This window comes from Anolis sagrei, chromosome 9 (assembly GCF_037176765.1).
Source record: "Anolis sagrei isolate rAnoSag1 chromosome 9, rAnoSag1.mat, whole genome shotgun sequence".
In the NCBI taxonomy this organism is placed as follows: domain Eukaryota; kingdom Metazoa; phylum Chordata; class Lepidosauria; order Squamata; family Dactyloidae; genus Anolis; species Anolis sagrei.
Genome location: NC_090029.1, coordinates 35,183,494 through 35,202,139, shown reverse-complemented (window position 1 = coordinate 35,202,139; position 18,646 = coordinate 35,183,494). Strand labels below are relative to the sequence as shown.

Sequence of the window (18,646 nt, the reverse complement as noted above, 5' to 3'; positions counted from 1 at the left end):
AGAACTTCCTGACTGTGAGAGCCGTTCAGCAGTGGAACTCTCTGCCCCGGAGTGTGGTGGAAGCTCCTTTTTTGGAAGCTTTTAAGCAGAGGCTGGATGGCCATCTGTCAGGGGTGATTTGAATGCAATATTCCTGTTTCTTGGCAGAATGGGGTTGGACTGGATGGCCCAGGAGGTCTCTTCCAACTCTTTGATTCTATACTTCTATGATTCTATGTATGTGTGTAGCTGGGGTGTCCATTTACACAGACAGAAAATAGCTATAGCTCCCACTCCTCAGGAGACACCAATGGCCCAATGACATTGCAGGTTATAGAGAGCACCGTAAACATATCCAAGAGCCTTGCCAATGTCCTGCACAAACACAATCCTGCCCACCACCCAAGTGAAGACTTTCATACAGGGGCAATTTCATTCTGGTTGTTTGTCTCTAACTTGGCACACAGAACCCCCATGACCAACAAAACATATTGAAGGTCTTTGGAGGGATTTATAGGAGTTGTAGTTCGCCTACATCCAGAGTGCACTATGGTTCTGGACCAAACTTGGCGTGCATACCCAATATGGCCACATTGGAATACTACTAGGTTTTGAGGTAATTTGCCTAGACATTTTGGAGTTGTAGGTACTGGGATTTATAGTTCACCTGCAATTAATGAGCACTCTGAACTCCATGAAAGATGGAATTGGACCAAACTTGGCACAAAGGTCCCCATGACCAGCAAAAAATACTGAAGTTCTTTGAGGAAAATTCTTGATTTGGTGGAGTTGCAGTTCACCTACATCCAGACAGCACATTCAGAGAGCACTGTGAACCCAAACACTGATGGATCTGGACCAAACTTGGCACACATACCTGATATGCTGAAATTTGATTACTGGAGGGGTTTGGGGGAAGTGACCTTCCTTTCTGGGAGTTGTAGTTCACCCACGACTAGAGAAACTGTGAGCTCCACTTATGATGGACCTGGACCAAACTTGGCACACAGAACCCCCATGACTAACTCAAACTAGTTTGGGGGGGCTGACATACAATAGTGAGAGTTGTAGTTTACCCTACAGCCAGGGAGCACACTGATCACCACTGATGATGCATCTAGAGCAAACTTGCCCAACATAACAAACTTTAAGTATTATTTATTTACAACATTTGTATACCGCTTTTCTCACCCCGAAGGGAATGATGGTGTTTCTCAGAATTAACCTGGCATGATGTCAGGTGTAGTTCAACTTTATGCATTTTGTACTATTACAAAATTGACTTTTTCAAGTAACCTGGAAAACGGCAGGTACCCAAGGTAGTACCAAATAAATGGGAAAGCTTCTATCGGTAGGAAAGAGCATGGCCTCTGATATACCCAGATTAGGAACCCAAAAAGGCTGGATTCTGACTAATAACATGGTTTGAATCCAACCCTGATTGAAAAAGGACCTCAATTCAATTCCTAACCTCTCCAAATAGAATGAAAAAAACTCCTATTCAAAATCCCAGCGAGCCACTAACAATCAGCATGCTAGTCCATATTGAGTACACCAAACTTTTCCTACTTTCTAAAGTCCCAGATTCAATTCACAGCTGTTCAAATTAGATCAAGAAACAAATGCTGTGGAGGATTTCTGGCAAAGGCCTGAAGAGGTAGCCGATGTGTTGGTGAAGGCTTTCATGGCCGGAATTGCTGTGAGTTTTCTGGGCCGTGTGGTCATGTTCCAGAAGCATTCTCTCCTGACGTTTCACCCACACCTATGGCAGGAATCCTCAGAATTTGTGAGGTCTGATGGAGACAAGTGGGGTTTGTATATTTGTGGAATGTCCACGATGGGAGAAAGAACTCTTGTCTGTTGATTCCCTGCCTGGGGGAATCCCAACAAAGGATTTCCACCAGGCAGGAAGCAGCCAGACTTTGAAACTACAAGGCTATTCAATACTAATCTAGCTGGCCAATTGCAACATTCACACTTGCCTCAAACAGACAAGAGTTCTTTCAAGCATAGGCTCATTTTGAAAGGGTCTTTGAGTGAGATTTGCAAATGCTAAGCAAGGGGCTTTGAATGAAATTAACAGCAAAAGAGAAACATACCCTTTCTCTGTAGAAAAAGAGCAACACGGAAGAAAATGTTTTTAAGAAACAAGATGTGACATGTAGAGGTCGGAAGTTGTATTGTGGTTAAGTTCAAAGGTTGTGGTTAAGCGCAGAGTCTGCAGGTACAAGAAGGTACTTTCCATCAAAAGGTCAAGGGAGGGGGCTGGAAAGAGAGTACTTTCCATGACAAAAAAATGTTCTTGTTTACTTGAGGTTATATGCAAGATACTCCACTTTGGCAGGAAAACAAAATGCAAAGATATAGAATGGGGGATGCCTGGCTCGAGAGCAGTACGTGTGAAAAAGATCTTGGAGTCCTCGTGGACAACAAGTTAAACATGAGCCAGGAATGTGATGTGGCAGCAAAAAAAAAGCCAATGGGATTTTGGCCTGCATCAATAGGAGCATAGTGTCTAGATCTAGGGAAGTAATGCTACCCCTCTATTCCGCTTTGGTTAGACCACTTTACCTGGAATATTGTGTCCAATTCTGGGCACCACAATTCAAGAGAGATATTGACAAGCTGGAATGTGTCCAGAGGAGAGCGACTAAAATGATAAAAGGTCTGGAGAACAAGCCCTATGAGGAGCGGCTTAAGAAGCTGGGCATGTTTAGCCTGAAGAAGAGAAGGCTGAGAGGAGATAGGATATCCATGTATAAATATGTGAGAGGAAGCCACAGGGAGGAGGGAGCAAGCTTGTTTTCTGCTTCCCTGGAGACTAGGATGCGGAGCAATGGCTTCAAACTACAAGAGAGGAGATTCCATCTGAACATGAGGAAGAACTTCCTGACTGTGAGAGTCGTTCAGCAGTGGAACTCTCTGCCCCGGAGTGTGGTGGAGGCTCCTTCTTTGGAAGCTTTTAAACAGAGGCTGGATGGCCATCTGTCAGGGGTGATTTGAATGCAATATTCCTGCTTCTTGGCAGAATGGGGTTGGACTGGATGGCCCAGGAGGTCTCTTCAAACTCTTTGATTCTATGATTCTATATATCGGTGGTCAAAAAGCCAAGGGGACACGGCAGTCACTTGAAGGGTAGCATCTGCGTATGTTGTCAGGCTGTCCGTCTTCTTCATGAAGAAACTAAAATAAACCTTGTTTTTTGATCGTTTTTGGGGGACTGTCTCCTTCCTTTCATGCTCCCGTGATGTGGACCTTAGAAGACCCAGTTTAGGGTCTCTAATAGGCCTGGGTAACAACGGAAAAATTTGTTTCTAAAATCAATTTGTATTTGGGGGGTTTTTTTGTTTCGATATTTAAAATAATTACAAAATTTTCCTTTTAAAAAGTTCGATATTTACGAAATTTCGTAAATGGTAAAAAATTAACGAATCGATTTCCGAAACAATAACGAATCGATTCGTTAATGGCGGGCGCGACCGCGAAATACGCTAAAAAACCTCCAAAACCTTCTGAAGCTTCCCTCTCCCTCTGTTGTTGACTGTTGGTGTGATATTATAATTTTTTTTTCACTAATTAAACCATAAAACTGGCCCAGACATGCGGAAATAATAACGAAACGACCTCAAAACAATAACGAAACGAATACAATATCGAAATACGAAGCATTTACAAAACGTTTTTGAAAATTCGTTTTTTTTAATAATTGCTCCAGAATGGTTCGTTATCGTTTTGTAATTGAAAAAATTAACGAATTACAAATTAACGAAACGAAACCGCCCAGCCCTAGTCTCTAACAATTCCACCTCTCTGAGACAAACAACCAGCGAACAATAGAAAAGAGTCGTATCGAAACAGCAAAGGTTATAAACCGTTGTTTGGCGAGTGAATGAAGGATTAAAACAAAAATGTGTATCTGTGTCAGGACTGCTGGGTCAGTAGCAAACCGTCAATTATATCGCTGTCAGGAGAGCAGAGGAACTGGACGAACCACACAATTACACTCCCAAAGAACACCCATTTAGTTTGCAACATCAGGAAGTGCCTGGGAAAACAGTCATGAGGACTAGATATTCCAATGTTTTTGTGCACTCAGAAAAAAAAGAAAGCCATTTCTGCTAATCATTGGAAACAGCAAGTTCTTCAAATAACACTGGCTGCATTTTCAAGTCACGAGTTTTGTCTTTTTCTCCCTCTGAGGCTGAAAGAGCGTGACTTGCCCAAGAGCACCCAGTGGGATTTGCATGACTGAGCAAGGATTCAAATCCAGGTCTCCAGAGCCATATTCCAGTGCTTGAACCACTGCAACAGATTGGCTCTGATATTTCACATTTTCTTCCTCTCTTCCTCCTACTTTTCTTCCAAAACTGGCATTTAAAGCATCTTACAATTTAAATGAAAAACACCTTTAAAATCTACCAAAGTTTTAAAAAAATATTCATAGTATGGATTGCTGTGAGTTTTCTGGGCTGTCTGGCCATGTTTCAATAGCATTCTCTCCTGACGTTTCGCCCACAGGCATCCTCAAAGGTTGTGAGGTCTGTTGCAAACTAAGCAGGGAGATTTATATATATATGGAATGTCCAGGGTGGGAGAAAGAACTCTTGTCTGTTTGAGGCAAGTGTGAATGTTGCAAATGGCCACCTTGATTAGCATTGAATGGCCTTGCAGCTTCAAAGCCTGGCTGCTTCCTGCCTGGGGGAATCCTTTGTTGGGAGGTGTAAGCTGGTCCTGATACCATGCAGCTGTGGACAACTCTACATAGGGACCACCAAACGTAGCATTGCCCAAACACGAATCAAGGAACATGAATTCACTGCAGACTACCTCAACCAGAGAAGTCAGCCATAGCAGAGCACCTGATGAACCAACCTGGACACAGCATATGCTTTGAGAACACAGAAATGCTGGACCACTCTCACAACCACCATGTCAGGCTACACAGAGAAGCCATTGAAATCCACAAGCATGTGGACAACGTCAACAGAAAGGAGGAAGCCATGAAAATGAACAAAATCTGGCTAACAGTATTTTAAAAAAAAACTCTCATCTGGACAGTAAATAAAGAGGAACACTCAAACAACAGGGGAATTCCTGTTAGGGATTCCTCATCTTCAGAAGAGGAAGGGGAGCAGGGAAGTGCTCAGGAATTGGAGGGAGAAGAAGAATCAGACAATGAGGGTTTGAAAGTGCCCACATTTCTAGAGAGATGAAAAGAGACTGAGCACAGAGGGCTTTCAGCTAGAATGGCTGCTAAAAACGCTGAGCTAATTGGGAGACTCCTGAGTGGGGAATTCAGGGCTATAAATCAGAAGCAGGAACAGTCAGCTTTCGCTGGTAACGACGACCCTGATACTGATGTTTTCACTGCAATGGAACCTGCTTTGTGTCTGCTGCTAAGGACTTAGTTCATTGTATTGTCGAAGGCTTTCATGGCTGGAATCACTAGGTTCTTGTGGGTTTTTTCGGGCTATAGAGCCATGTTCTAGAGGCATTTCTCCTGACATTTCGCCTGCATCTATGGCAAGCATCCTCAGAGGTTGAGAAGGTCTGTTGGAAGTAGGAAAAATGGGTTTATATATCTGTGGAATGGCTGGGGTGGGGCAAGGAGCTTAGTTCATTGCCCGTTGTCTGATGGAAGACTGGTGTTTCTTTTGTGACTTTATAAGAGACTTTAATTTGTGTCGGGATTAAGACTTCCTTGTTTTCTTTTGCCCTTTTCAATTGCATTTGTTTATCCTTTGTGTCTGCTGAAGTAAAGCATTTTTCTTTTACTTTCAACATTGTCTAAAGGCTGTTTTTTGAAGGGCAACTCAGGACAATTCCAAACAGGAAACAATCAGGGCCAGCTAATACATTCCAACAATGGATTTCCCCAGGCAGGAAGCAGCCAGGTTTTCAAGCTGCAAGGCCATTCAATGCTGATCAATGTGGCCCTCCTGCCCTCTATTCCCATTGGTTGTGGTCAATTGTGTTGATCCTTGCTTCTGGCTAGTCCGGAGACGGTCTCTTGGGGCTGGTTGGTCCTGGAGTTGTTGATGTCACAAAGTTCTCCACCCAGCTGGGCCAGGCTTCCCTGAGGCTCTCAATGGATGGGAGAGGAGTGGGCAGGAGGCTGGGGGGTTGAGCCCGCCCTGCAGATTATGGTGGTGCTCAGCCATGGATAATGAAGCTTTGGAAATGCAAATTGGAGGATTATGACAGTATCAGGGTCCAGGAACTGGGGACAAAGAGGATTGTCATGTTCCAAGGTGCCTCCTGGGTGAGGATAATGACAGATTCAGGTGTGTACATAGGAGTCCTGAGTGGATCATCAGCGTTTCAGCTCTTTTATTGTCCTTCTAATGTTGGTGTTATCCCAAAGGGGAGTTTTGGGTGGCAAGTTCTGGGAAACAGGAAGGTCCTTTGCTTCTTGAAGAGGGATTGAGAGAACGCCCCAGGCAAGGGAAAATCCAGGGGAGAGGTCATTGGAGTTCACCCTTACCTTCAGTTTTTATTATTATATATACATTTTATAGGAGTAGAAGAGAATAAGAGCAAAGTATGGAGTTTATGCATTATATCAGCGTTTCTCAACCTGGGGGTCGGGACCGTGTGGGGATCACAAGGGGGTGTCAGAGGGGTCTCCAAACACCATCAGAAAACACATATTTCAGATAGTCTTAGGAACCTAGGTTCTTGTGGGTTTTTTCGGGCTATAGAGCCATGTTCTAGAGGCATTTCTCCTGACGTTTCGCCTGCATCTATGGCAAGCATCCTCAGAGGTGTGAGGTCTGTTGGAAGTAGGAAAAATGGGTTTATATATCTGTGGAATGGCTGGGGTGGGGCAAGGAGCTCTTCCCTGCTGCACTTAGGTGTGAATGTTTAGCTGATCACCTTCATTAGCATTTGAAGGCCTGCCTGAGCCTGGGAAAATCTGTTGCTGGGAGCTGTTAATCTGTGCCTGGTTTCTTCCTCTCTGTTGTTTAGCTGTTATAATTTTAGAGTTTTTTAATACTGGTAGCCAGATTTTGTTCATTTTCATGGTCTCTTCCTTTCTGTTGAAATTGTCCACATGGAAAAGTGTTCCTGCCATACATCAAGGGAACCACTGATCGCAGAGGGAAGCTGATGAAGAAACACAACATACAAACAATCTACAAACCCACCAAGAAAATCCAACAAATGCTACGTTCAGCAAAGGACAAGAGGGATCCTCTCACCTCGGCAGGAGTCTACCGTATACCATGCAGCTGTGGACAAGAAGTCTACATAGGGACCACCAAACGCAGCATTGCCCAGACACGCATCAAGGAACATGAAAGGCACTGCAGACTCACTCAACCAGAGAAGTCATCCATAGCAGAGCACCTGAGGAACCAGCCTGGACACAACATATTATTTGAGAACACAGAAATGCTGGACCACACCAACAACCACCATGTCAGACTACACAGAGAAGCCAGTGAAATCCACAAGAAGCATGTGGACAGTTTCAACAGAAAGGAAGAGACCATGAAAATGAACAAAATCTGGCTACCAGTATTAAAAAACTCTAAAATTATAACAGCTAAACAACAGAGAGGAAAAAACCAGGCACAGATTAACACCTCCCAGCAACAGATTTTCCCAGACTCAGGCAGGCCTTCAAATGCTAATGAAGGCGATCAGCTAAACATTCACACCTAACTGCAGCAGGGAAGAGCTCCTTGCCCCGCCCCAGCCATTCCACAGATATATAAACCCATTTTTCCTACTTCCAACAGACCTTCTCAACCTCTGAGGATGCTTGCCATAGATGCAGGCGAAACGTCAGGAGAAATGCCTCTAGAACATGGCTCTATAGCCCGAAAAAACCCACAAGAACCTAGTGATTCCAGCCATAAAAGCCTTCGACAATACATAGTCCTAGGAACCCCTTTAGCAGAGGAGACTGAAGATCTCTCTGCCTGTCTTTTTCCTTTTTGGAAGCATTTTCTGTTGGTCACAGGGGTTCTGTATGTCATCAGTTGGGGACCCCTCTCTCAGCACCAATGGCTGCTCTGGGTCAGAGTAAAAAGAGAGGGAATACGGAATATTCGTGCCAAGTTTGGTCCAGATCCATCATTGTTTGAGTCCACAGTGTTCTCTGGATGTAGGTGAACTACAACTCCCAAACTCAAGGTCAATGCCCACCAAACCCTTCTATTTATTATTATTTATTTGCTTTATTTGTATACCGCATTTTTCAGCCTATACAGGTGACTCAATGCGGTTTACATGGTACAGGTTATCATAACAATGTCAGTGCAATTAAAAACATAACAAATAACAACAAAATCAATAGCATCAATCAACAACCATTAACAAATCAACATCGCCTCCGTGAAATCAGATCCGTTCTCATAATCCTTGTGCCATTCCTATGTTCCATTAACCGTCTTCCTATGTTCGGTTGTACTGTTTAACCAAACGCTTGTTCATAAAGCCAAGTCTTGACCTTTCTCCGAAACGCCAGCAACGAAGGTGCCTGTCTGATGTCTGCTGGTAAGGCATTCCATAGCCGAGGGGCCACCACTGAGAAGGCCCTGTCTCTCGTCCCCGCCAAACGCGCCTGCGATGCAGGCGGGACCGAGAGCATGGCCTCCCCAGACGATCTTAAAGTTCTAGTTCTAGTATTTCTAGAAATACTAGTATTTCTAATACTTCTAATTACTAATACTTCTAGTATTTTCTGTTGGTCACAGGAGTCCTGTGTGCCACGTTTAGGTCAATTCAATCATTGGTGGAGTTCAGAATGCTCTTTGATTGTAGATAAAATATAAATCCCAGTAACTACAACCCCCAAAGGACAAACTCAATTTTTTTGAGTGATGGTCACTCCTTGGGTTAGTAGGTGTCTTGTGGACAGTGGTTTTTGAGTTATGTTAATCCCACAAACGAACGTTACATTTTTATTAATATAGATGGTATGAGAGTGTCTCTATTAATTCATAAGGAAAAATTGAGGGGGGGTGTCGTTCGGCATCAAAGCAAAGCAGAGTCCTTTCTCCCACCCTGGACATTCCACAGGTATATAAACTGAGAAGACAAAAAGCTATTTTATACAGTTCAATTGAAAACAATACACCATCCCCAGCCCATTCTTGTAAAACTCTGTTTTAAACGCCTGCTGACAGTTGCTGAATGTCAATGAGAATGGATTGCCTTCTCTGTGTTGTTTTCTCTTCCCTTTTCCGCTTGCCAGAGTGGTTTGTGGGCAGTCCAATCTGATGGGATTTCCATTCATGCAAAATTCAGCCTAATCCCTGCCAGCTCCCTCTCTTGACTCCCAAAGCAAACCAGCTTTGCTTCTCTTAAAGACTCAATACTGCTGACTCTGCTCAGGATGGTTCCAAGAATGCAGGCAGATAAATGTTTCATCTGTCAGCTCAGGCCTGGGCCCATCACAAAGGACTGGAGCTTTCTTTTCTGCAATCGCCATCAACAGTCACAAGGAAATGCCTGCTCTGCTCTCCTTCAGCAGTTGCCCAAAGAGCAAGAGCACCTCGATATTTGGGAGAGTGATGATGACTGCTTCTACTAGTCCTCACTTCAGTGAGCCAAACTGAATTAATAGATGTGTTGCCAGAAGGCTTTCATGACTGGAAACACTGAATTGCTGTGAGTTTTCTGGGCTGTATGGCCATGTTCCAGAAGCATTCTCTCCTGACCTTTTGCCCACATCTATGGTAGGCATCCTTGGACGTTGTGAGGTCTGTTGGAAACTAGGCAAGTGAAGTTTATATATCTGGAATGTCCAGGGCGGGAGAAAGAATTCTTGTCTGCTTGAGGCAAGTGTGAATGTTGCAATTGATCACCTTTTATTTATTTATTTATTTATTTATTTGTCGTGTCATCAGCAGCCATACCATTATATTACAATTCCAACAGAGCAAAACAAACACAGAAATTAAAAAGAAAAAGAAAAAAAAAACACAGATTTTGCAAATTTGGTAGTTGGTTAAATGTCCTTTGACCAGTATTTGGCCACTTGGAGTGTCTCTGGTGTTGCCGCAAGAAGGTCCTCCCTGGTGCATGTGGTAGGGTTCATGTTGCATTGCAGCAGGTGGTCAGTGGTTTGCTCTTCTCCCCACTCGCGTGTCGAGGATTCCACTTTGTGGCCCCATTTCTTGAGGTTGGCTCTGCATCTCGTGGTGCCAGAGCGCAGTCTGTTCAGCGCCTCCCAAGTCGCCCAGTCCTCTGTGTGCCCAGGGGGGAGTCTCTCATCTGGTATCAGCCATGGATTGAGGTGCTGGGTTTGGGCCTGCCACTTTTGGACTCTCGCTTGCTGGGGTGTTCCAGCGAGTGTTTCTGTAGATCTAAGAAAACTATTTATTGATTTAAGTCGTTGACATGCTGGCTGATACCCAAACAGGGGATGAGCTGGAGATGTCTCTGCCTTGGTCCTTTCACTATTGGCTGCTACTTCCTGGCGGATGTCAGGTGGTGCAATACCAGCTAAGCAGTGTAATTTCTCCAGTGGTGTTCACCTTGATTAGCACTGATTAGCACCTTGATTGATTAGCACCTTGATTGATCACCTTGATTAGCACTGAATGGCCATTTAGCTTCAAAGCCTGGCTGACTGGTGTTAGCTGGCCTTGACTGATTCCTGTCTGGAATGGACAAAATCTGGCTACCAGTATTTAAAAAACCCTCTAAAATCAGGACAGTAAATAAAAAGCAACACTCAAAAGGGACATTCCAAACAAGAATCAATCAGGGGCAGCTAACACCTCCCAGTAAAGGATCCTCCAGGCAGCAATCAGCCAGGCTTTGAAGCTAAATGGCCATTCAGTGCTAATCAGTGAGGCCTTGAAGCTAAATGGCCTTTCAGTGCTAATCAAGGTGATTGCTGCCTGGGGGGGTATTAGCTGGCCCTGATTGATTCCTGCCTGAAATTTCACTTTTGAGTGTTGCTTTTTATTTACTGTCCTGATTTTAGAGGGTTTTTAAATACTGGTACTCAGATTTTGTCCATTCCAGACAAGAATCAGTCAGGGCCAGGTAACACCTCCTAACAAAGGATCCCCCTGGCAGCAATCAACCAGGCTTTGAAGCTACAAGGCCATTAAATGCTAATTAATGTGGCCAATTGCAACATTCACACTTGCCTGAAGCAGACAAGAGTTCTTTCTCCCACCCTGGAAATCATTCCACAGATAAATAAATCCCACTTGCCTAGTTTCCAACAGACCTCACAACGTCTGAGGATGCCATAGATGAGGGTGAAATGTTAGGAGAGAATGCTTCTGGAACATGGTCATGCAGCCCAAAAAACTCACAGCAACCCAGTGAATAAACAGAACTTAACTAAAGTTTTGACTTGTTATTTGCAATCCAGTTGGCTTCATAGTATGATGAGCAAATGCATGGGAGGCCACCAAGATGCCCGTCATCAACTACCCTGCTCAGATTTTGCAAACTCAGACACATGGCTTCCACGATGGAATAAAATCTGCAATAAACTGTTTAACCTCTGTGTCTACTGCCTTTTATGTATATTTACCGATGTATTGAATATACATCCCACCTTTCTCTAAAGCAGTGTTTCTCAACCTGGGGGTCAGGACCCCTGGGGGGGTCATGAGGGGGTGTCAGAGGGGTTGCCAAACACCATCAGAAAACACATATTGATAGTCTTAGGAACCCCTTCAGCAAAGGAGGCTCCCTGTTCTCTTCCTTTTTGGAAGCATTTTCTGTTGGTCACAGGAGTTCTGTGTGGGAAGTTTGGCCCAATTCTATTATTGGAGGGGTTCAGAATGCTCTTTGCTTGTAGGCGAACTATAAATCCCAGAAATGTCAAGGTCTATTCCCCCCCCCCCCCAAACTCCACCAGTGCTCATGTATGAGCATATGGAGCATTCATGCCAAGTTTGGTCCAGATCCATCATTGTTTGAGTCCACAGTGTTCTCTGGATGTAGGTGAACTACAACTCCAAAACTCAAAGTCAATGCCCACCAAACCCTTCTAGTATTTTCTGTTGGTCATGGGAGATCTGTGTGCCAAGTTTGGTTCAATTCCATCGTTGGTGGAGTTCAGGATGCTCTGATTGTAGGTGAACTATAAATCCCAGCAACTACAATTCCCAAATGACACAATCAACTCCCACCCCAACTCCACCAGTATTCTAATTTGGGTGTATTGGATATTTGTGCCAAATTTAGTCCAGTGAATGAAGATACATCATGTATATCAGATATTTACATTACCATTCATAACCGTAGCAAAATTGTAGTAATGAAGTAGCAACGATAATAATGTTATGGTTGGGGGTCACCACAACATGAGGGATCGCAGCATTAAGAAGGTTGAGAACCACTGCTCTGAAGTGAGATCCACTTTTCCAAGTTATCGTCTTTTCCAAGTCAAGGTTTCTCACAAGATGTCCAAAATATCAGCTTGGCTTCTGGACAGAGTTCAGGCTTAAATTGCTCTAAGACCCATTCATTTCTCTTTTTAATAGTTCAAGGTATCTATAGAACTCTCACCCAGTAAGTAAGTTGGTTTAATGCAGTCAGCTTTCTTCACTGTCCAGTTTATCACACACAGAAATTGGAAATACTATGGCCTGGATGATTCTGAAAGTGTTGACTTAGAATCATAGAGTTGGAAGACAACTGGTGAGCTATCCAGTCTAACCCCATTCTGCCAAGAAGCTGGAAAATCACATTCAAAGCACACCCAACAGATGGCCATCCAGCCTCTGCTTAAAAGCCTCCAAAGAAGGAATCTCCACCACACTCTGGGACAGAGAGTTCCACTGCTGAACAGCTCTCCCAGTTAGGAAGTTCTTCCTCTTGTTCAGGTGGAATCTCCTTTCCTGTAGTTTGAAGCCATTGTTTCGCATCCAAGTCTCCAAGGTAGCAGAAAACAAGCCTGCTTCCTCCTCCCTATGACTTCCTCTCACATATATACATGGCCCTCATCATGTCTCCTCTCAGCCTTCTTTCTGCTGGCTAAGCATGCCCAGCTCTTTAAGCCACTCCTCATAGGGCTTGTTTTCATCTGGACACTTCCCAAGTCATCACTAATTCAAAGTGTTTACTCCATTTGACACGAACACTTGGCGCAACCCTCTGTGGATGGACAGAGCTGCATGTTCCAATATAGATTGTTCAACCCTCAGATATAAAGACCTGCTACTGGTGTTCTGGGCACCACAATTCAAGAGAGATATTGACAAGCTGGAATGTGTCCAGAGGAGGGCGACTAAAATGATCAAGGGTCTGGAGAACAACCCCTATGAGGAGCGGCTTAAGGAGCTGGGCATGTTTACCCTGAAGAAGAGAAGGATGAGAGGAGACATGATGAGGGCCATGTATAAATATGTGAGAGGAAGCCACAGGGAGGAGGAGGAAGCAAGCTTGTTTTCTGCTTCCTTGGAGACTAGGACGCGGAACAATGGCTTCAAACTACAAGAGAGGAGATTCCATCTGAACACGAGGAAGAACTTCCTGACTGTGAGAGCCGTTCAGCAGTGGAACTCTCTGCCCCGGAGTGTGGTGGAGGCTCCTTCTTTGGAAGCTTTTAAACAGAGGCTGGATGGCCATCTGTCAGGGGTGCTTTGAATGCAATATTCCTACTTCTTGGCAGAATGGGGTTGGACTGGATGGCCCAGGAGGTCTCTTCCAACTCTTTGATTCTATGATTCTATTATTCTAAAACCTTCCATTGAGATACAGTCATTGCAGTCTTGGGCTGGTACTTGACCAAAGTCAAGTCAAATCCATACTGCGTCATGAATGTGGAAATTTATACCACCTATAAATAAAATGTTAAAGCAGCCATATTTAGAATCTATCTGAAAAGGACTTCTATAAACAGATGTTTACCTTATTCATCTGAGTTGAATAGAAGAAGCATTGATAAGCAAACGGGTGGAGGGCACAGTTACACAGTTACACACTCCCTGGTCTGATGTAGCTGCTGTTACAAAATTATAATGTGGCTGTATATTTTGTCTCAACATCTATATAAATAAAAATGCAATGTTCAGTTCTTGTGGGTTTTTTCGGGCTATATGGCCATGTTCTAGAGGCATTTCTCCTGACGTTTCGCCTGCATCTATGGCAAGCTTCCTCAGAGGTGAGGTCAGAGACCTCACCTCTGAGGATGCTTGCCATAGATGCAGGCGAAACGTCAGGAGAAATGCCTCTAGAACATGGCCATATAGCCCGAAAAAACCCACAAGAACTGAGTGATTCCGGCCATGAAAGCCTTCGACAATGCAATGTTCGTTTGTGGGATTAACAGAACTCGAAAACCAGTGGGCGAATTGACACCAAATTTGGACAGCATACACCTAACAACCCAATGTATGTCCTTCACTCAAAAATGTGTGATTCTGTCATTTGGGAGTTGTAGTTGCTGGGATTTATAGTTCATCTACAATCAAAGAGCATTCCGAACTCCACCAATTATGGCATTGAACCAAACTTGGCACACAGAACTCCCATGACCAACAGAAAACACTAAAAGGGCACTGACCTTGAGTTTGGGCATTGTAGTTAACCTACATCCAGAGAGCACTGTGGACTCAAACACTTTTTTTGTTGTTGTATTGGATCACATGTCGGACACTTCCCAAGTGTCTAGGACTGTGTGATGTATTGGCAAATATTGCGTGCAGATCCCAGTAGGGTGGGCTTTTGCAGCTGGCAAATGGTAATCTATTGTTATTGTTGTTGTTATTATTATTGTTATTTTACTGACACAAAAACACAGTATGTCACAGCAAATGAGATATATATGCTGGATTTCGTATCACAAAATCACAAGTTGAACACTTCCCAAGCGTCTAGGGCTGTGTGATGTATTTTTGAATGATGCGTGCAGATCCAAGTCAGGTGGCCCTTTGCTGTTTTTTTTTTGTTTTGTTTTGTTTTGTTTTGGTTTGTTTTGGTTTTTCTTGTGTCAGGAGCAACCTGAGAAACTGCAAGTTGCTTCTTGTGTGAGAGAATTGGCCGTCTGCAAGGACATTGCCCAGGGGACACTCAGATGATTTGATGTTTTTATCATCCTTGTGGGAGGCTTCTCTCATGTCCCCGCATGAGGAGCTGGAGCTGATAGAGGGAGCTCATCCTCCTCTCCCCGGATTTGAACCTGTGACCTGTCGGTCTTCAGTCCTGCTGGCACAGGGGTTTAACCCACTGCGCCACCAGGGACTCAAGCAATGATGGATCTGGACCAAACTTAGCACAAATATTCCATAAGTCCAGATATGAACACAGACGGAGTTTGGCTGGAAATAGACCTTGACATTTGGGAGTTGTAGTTACTGGGATTTATAGTTCACCTACAATCAAAGAGCATTCTGAACCCCACCAAGGACGGAATTGGGCCAAACTTCCCACACAGAACCCCCATGACCAACAGAAAATACTCAAGGCCATCCAGTCCAACTCCCTTCACCAGGGCAAGAAAACGTAATCAAAGCCCTCCTGACAAAGAGCCATCCAGCCATAGAGATAGATATATATGATTCACACACAGAGAGATATAGTATCATACATTTGAAAGGGACCCCTAAAGAAGGATAATGATATGTTGCATGTTCCAGAGCAGGCAGACCAGACAATCTCCACATCGACACTGACCAAGAAACAGCAAGAAATATTGTTTACCCACAAGCAGAAAAAATTACATATATTAGAAACCATAACTTTCCCATTACTTTATTTTCCAGATCAACAGACTGGGCCACAGCAATGTGTAGCAGGCTAAAAATGTAATGCTAGTTTGTGGGATTAACATAACTCAAAAACCACTGGATGAATTGACACCAGATTTGGACACAAGACACCTATCAGGCCAATGAGTGACGAGCACTCATAAAAACACTGAAAAACACAGCAGAAGGCATTTAAAAAGCCAAAAATAAAAAGTACATTAAAACACATGCACAAAACCACACACACACACATATATAAAAGGTAAAGGTTGTCCCCTGACATTAAGTCCAGTTGTGTCCGACTCTGGGGTGTGGTGCTCATCTCCATTTCTAAGCCAAAGAGCCGGCGTTGTCCATAGACACCTCTAAGGTCATGTGGCCGGCATGACTGCATGGAGAACCATTAATATTATATATATATATATATATATATATATACACACACACACACACACACACACACACACACATACACACACACACGTGCGCATGCATGCATACACACATGCATGCTCATCTCCATTTCTAAGCCGAAGAGCCGGCATTGTCCATAGACACCTCTAAGGTCATGTGGGTGGCATGACTGCATGGAGAACCATTAATATATATATATATATATATACACACACACACAGACACATGCATACACACACACACACATATATACACATATACACAAATATATACATACACAAAGCACATGTACACAGACCAGGCCACAGCAACGTGTGGCAGGGGACGGCTAGTCCAGAATAATTAAAGTAGTAAATAGGTGGCAGCTATACCCGTAAGCCAACTGACAAGTTTCATTTGAGCTGGAATTACTGGCTGCACAAAGACATGGTTAAATGGTCATGTGAGCACGTGTAGAATATTTTTAGCCCTAAAGAACCACAGCCAGAAGGTGTGAATCTAAACAAAGCATCCAAGTGACACAGGTCAGTGCTGGAATAAACCCTTTACATGTAGAACAGGCATGGGCAAACTCTGGCCCTCCAGGTGTTTTGGACTGCAACTCCCACCATTCCTAACAGCCTCAGGCCCCTTCCATTTCCCCCTCAGCCGCTATGTCAGGAGCGACTTGAGAAACTGCAAGTCACTTCTGTTGTGAGAAAATTGGCCGTCTGCAAGAATGTTGCCCAGGGGATGCCTGGATGTTTTTGATGTTTTTCTCTCACCTCCAAGCACAAGAAGCTGGAACTGACAGAGGGAGCTCAACCCGCTCTCACCCATATTTGTACCTCTGACCTGTCAGTCTTCAGTCCTGCTGGCACAAGGGTTCAACTAAAACATGGCCATATAGCCCGAAAAAGCCTACAACAACCCAATCTCCACATCAACACTGACAAAGAAACAGGAAGAAATACTGTTTACCCACAAGCAGAAAGACATGGCATATTGTCGAAGGCTTTCATGGCTGGAATCACTAGGTTCTTGTGGGTTTTTTCGGGCTATAGGGCCATGCTCTAGAGTAGGGCTGGGTGGTTTCGTTTCGTTAACTCATAATTCGTTAATAATTCGTTAATTTTTTCAATTACAAAACGATAACGAACCATTCTGGAGCAATTATTTAAAAAAACGAATTTTCAAAAACGTTTTGTAAATGCTTCATATTTCGATATTGTATTCGTTTTGTTATTGTTTTGAGGTCGTTTCGTTATTATTTCCGCATGTCTGGGCCAGTTTTATGGTTTAATTAGTGAAAAAAAATTATAATATCACACCAACAGTCAAGAACAGAGGGAGAGGGAAGCTTCAGAAGGTTTTGGAGGTTTTTTAGCGTATTTCGCGGTCGCGTCCGCCATTAACGAATCGATTTGTTATTGTTTCGGAAATAGATTCGTTAATTTTTTACCATTTACGAAATTTCGTAAATATCGAACTTTTTAAAAGGAAAATTTTGTAATTATTTTAAATATCGAAACAAAAAAAACCCCCAAATACAAATCGATTTTAGAAACAAATTTTTCCGTTGTTACCCAGGCCTACTCTAGAGGCATTTCTCCTGACGTTTCGCCTGCATCTATGGCATTGGATTCGCCCAACCTCACGACCTCTGAGGATGCTTGCCATAGATGCAGGCGAAACGTCAGGACAAATGCCTCTAGAACATGGCTCTACAGCCCGAAAAAACCCACAAGAACCTAGACATGACATAAATTAGAAAGCAAACTGCTTTATTTTCCAGGTCACCAGAGTGGGCCACAGCAACGCCTGGCAGGGGACAGCTAGTCTGTGAGTAAATCAGACTGCCGCCTTGGCGGAGCCGACAATTGGATGCAGCGTTGGAGGGGGCTTTGGGAAGGCTTCACCTGCATGGAGGGGCGCCTCCTGGTTGAGTGGGGCGTTCAGAAGGGCGTGCTACTTACTCTTGACCCCGGCCAGGAGAGAGGCGACGAAGGCGAGCCCCAGGAGGGGCTGGAGGGGCTTGGCCGACTTCATGGGGCCTCCGTCTGGGCTCCGGCTTCCTCGGCGGCGGCGGCGGTGTTGTGCTCTCCGCCCGGATTAGCAGCAACAGCAACAGCAGGAGCGCAATGACTCAGTCCCAGCCTCCGCCTCCGCTCTCCTTCCTTCCCCGCCTGCCATGCCCCCCCCTCCTCCCCATAAGTCCCAAGCCGGCGGCCAATGGCGAGCGGAGCCCCAGGGAAAGGAGCCAAGGGCCATACCAAGCGCCTCAGTCTCCTGCCTGAAGGCAAAAGGCGGACAGGAGCCTGAGGCTGAGACCAACACAGGTCCAGCATCCCTTAGAGCAGTGTTTCTCAACCTTCCTAATGCCGTGACCCCTTAATACAGTTCCTTATGTTGTGGTGACCCCCAACCAGAACATTCTTTTGCTACTTCATAACTGTAATTTTGCTCCTGTTATGAAACTTAATTTGGGAGTTGTCGTTGTTGGGATTTATGGTTCACCTACAATCAAAGCGGCAAAAAAAGCCAATGGGATTTTGGCCTGCATCAATAGGAGCATAGTGTCTAGATCTAAGGAAGTAATG

General features: G+C 44.2%; 1 protein-coding gene across 2 annotated transcripts in view; it reads right to left on the bottom strand.

Annotated features, from left to right (window-relative positions):
• The window catches only part of MFGE8 (milk fat globule EGF and factor V/VIII domain containing), a 70,704-nt gene extending 52,501 nt beyond the window's left edge, over nucleotides 1-18,203 (bottom strand). Inside the window, exon 1 of one of the 2 annotated variants that reach the window (XM_067471452.1) lies at nucleotides 18,023-18,203. In XM_067471452.1, coding sequence (XP_067327553.1) covers nucleotides 18,023-18,095 — 73 coding nt within the window. In that variant the 5' untranslated portion in view covers nucleotides 18,096-18,203. The remainder of the gene's footprint in view (nucleotides 1-18,022) is intronic. The other variant, XM_067471453.1, reaches the window with a different exon arrangement.
• Between the last annotated feature and the right edge of the window lie 443 nt (nucleotides 18,204-18,646).